The sequence below is a fragment of the Mirounga leonina genome, unplaced genomic scaffold (genome assembly GCF_011800145.1).
Source record: "Mirounga leonina isolate KUSES-001 unplaced genomic scaffold, KU_Mleo_1.0 Mir_347, whole genome shotgun sequence".
Lineage (NCBI taxonomy): Eukaryota > Metazoa > Chordata > Mammalia > Carnivora > Phocidae > Mirounga > Mirounga leonina.
This window is the reverse complement of record NW_023270696.1, coordinates 1,001,910-1,004,432: the sequence shown is the minus strand read 5'-3', so window position 1 is coordinate 1,004,432 and position 2,523 is coordinate 1,001,910. Positions and strand designations below refer to the sequence as shown.

The 2,523-nt window shown below is 42.7% G+C and overlaps 1 protein-coding gene across 1 annotated transcript; it reads left to right on the top strand.

The window, feature by feature from the left end:
* Positions 1 to 542: 542 nt before the first annotated feature.
* Positions 543 to 1,499, top strand: LOC118026878 (olfactory receptor 2C3-like). The gene has a single exon (XM_035029917.1). The coding sequence runs from the start codon at positions 543 to 545 to the stop codon at positions 1,497 to 1,499; it is 957 nt and encodes a 318-aa protein (XP_034885808.1).
* Positions 1,500 to 2,523: the final 1,024 nt, after the last annotated feature.

Here is a 2,523-nt window from a genome sequence, read left to right as displayed (position 1 = left end):
CATGCAAAGCAGACGATTGTCTCAGCATTGTGGCTCAGTGAGGTCCACACTGGTTCAGCTTCTGTGCATAAATTTCAGCAAATGCATGAAGCTTTCTGAGCCCCATTTTTGCATATGCATGATGGAAACCCTACATGTATTTTGAAAATCTGTGAATAAACATGTGTGTTCAAGTTTATTTTTCTTGGTCAACTTCCTGTTTTAGAGATGAATAAATTTCACTCCCTGGGATTTAGAAAGGGATGACCTTTGAGTTTATAGCTGCTCTGTTCTTCACACCTGAGTAATATTTTAATAAAATGTGCCAAGAACTTTGCATGAATGTCCGTTTTCCCCTCAGCTATGCATATTTTCATGTCTCTCCAAACTGGCCTTCAGGAAGATGATGCAGCATCATCCATGGAGCAGTAGATGCTTTCAAGAAAATGGGTTTAAATTATGTTTAAAGTCTGCTAACTGATATAATCACTCGAGGCCTTATATTCTGTACCCTCCACTCACCACAGGTGGTCTTTTTGTCCCACTCCCGGCTGCATGTGAAGATGGGACTAGTCAATGTAAGTTCTCCAGAAGTCTTTGTACTCTTGGGCTTCTCTGCACGACCCTCACTAGAACCTTTCTTCTTCATCGTTGTCTCAGGGTTTTATGTGGTGTTTATCTTGGTCAATGGCATCATCATTCTGGTTTCCTGCATGGATGTGCACCTCCACACTCCGTACTTCTTTCTTGCCAACCTCTCCTTCCTGGACATTAGCTTTACCACAAGCATTGTCCCACAACTCCTGGTCAACCTCTGGGGACCACAGAAAACCATAAGCTATGGAGGGTGTGTGGTCCAGTTCTATATCTCCCACTGGCTGGGGGCAACTGAATGCATCCCCCTGGCAGTCATGTCCTATGACCGCTATGCTGCCATCTGTAGGCCACTGCATTACACTGTCATCATGCATCCACAACTTTGCCTCAGCTTGGCCCTTGCCTCGTGGCTTGGGGGTCTGACCACCGGCATGGTGGGCTCCACACTCACTATGCTCCTGCCACTCTGTGGGAACAATTGCATTGGCCACTTCTTCTGTGAGATGCCCCTCATTATGCAACTGGCTTGCATGGACACCAGCCTCAATGAGATAGAGATGTATGTGGCCAGCTTTATCTTTGTTGTCTTGCCCCTGGGTTTCATCCTGGTCTCATACAGCTACATCGCCGTGGCTGTGATGAAGATCAGGTCAGCAGAAAGATGGAGGAAGGCCTTCAACACCTGCTCTTCCCACCTGGCCATTGTGGCTCTGTTCTACAGGAGCATCATCTTTATGTATTTCCAGCCAGCCAAGAGTAACTCTCATGAACAGGGCAAGTTCATAGCCCTCTTCTACACTGTTGTCACCCCAATGCTGAACCCCCTGATTTACATGCTCAGGAACAAGGATGTGAAGAAGGCTCTCCGGCGCATTGTGTTAGAGAACTGCTGTGGCTTTGCAGGGTCATGGGGACATATTTAGAGACTTTAGTAACTTGTGAGAGGAAAGAAAAGATTGAAAGATATGAAAATTGATTAGGGAGGCAGGATACTTGCCAATATTGCTTGAGTTCAAGGTAGGTGACAATCTGATATGAATGTGCTCATACATCATTTTCAGGACAAGGTAAAGAAAAAGTATTTTCTGTTTTATTTTTTGCTAATAATCCTATTAGTTGTTTATATTGTTATATATGTGTAATATGTATGCAGTCTTACTGTTAATTGCTTGTATAGTTATATATGTTATTTTTTTAATTGTTTAGAGTAATTGCCTTTGAGATGATGATCTGTGTGAAGTCTTTTTCATTTTTTTCCCTAATATGTGTAACAACTCCACAAGGCAAATATTATTAATCTCATAAACGTTAACTAATTACAAAACTATTAAGATTTTATGTTGAGATTTAACTCTAGATCTATCTATCCATAACATATTCACCATTTTGCCTGTGACCCATTGTGATATAATAAGAAATATGTATAAATTCACTCTTTGTGTCTGATGGCACAGAGTTTCTAAGACCTTTGGAATTTCCTGAGTGACTTGGGTGAGAGGTACATCTTTTGTTATTCATAATGAGGCCATTTCTATCATACCTGATTTATGCCAATGAGCCCTCAAATTTTGGGGGTCTGTGCTAACTCTGGGTGTTAGTGTCAGAATTTCATTTAATATAGGTGTCCAGAGAGTTGGAGAGTTGGTTATTGGTGGGGAAAATCTCACACATTTAGTGTTGGAAGAGTTGAGAATAAAACATTTCATACCCCTTTTGGAGGAGGAGTTGGAAAATGCAAGCATCTCAAGAGTAGAACTGTGGGGGTGCCTGGGTGGCTCAGTTGTTAAGTGTCTGCCTTCAGCTCAGGTCATGATCCCAGGGTCCCAGGATCGAGCCCCTCATCGGGCTCCCTGCTCCGTGGGAAGCCTGCTTCTCCCTCTCCCATTCCCCCTGCTTGTGTTCCCTCTCTTGTTGTGTCTCTCTCTGTCAAATAAATAAATTTTTTAA

Bases quoted from the DNA above. Each gene is read 5' to 3' on its own strand.
- LOC118026878 (XM_035029917.1), top strand. From the start codon at position 543: ATGGGACTAGTCAATGTAAGTTCTCCAGAAGTCTTTGTACTCTTGGGC.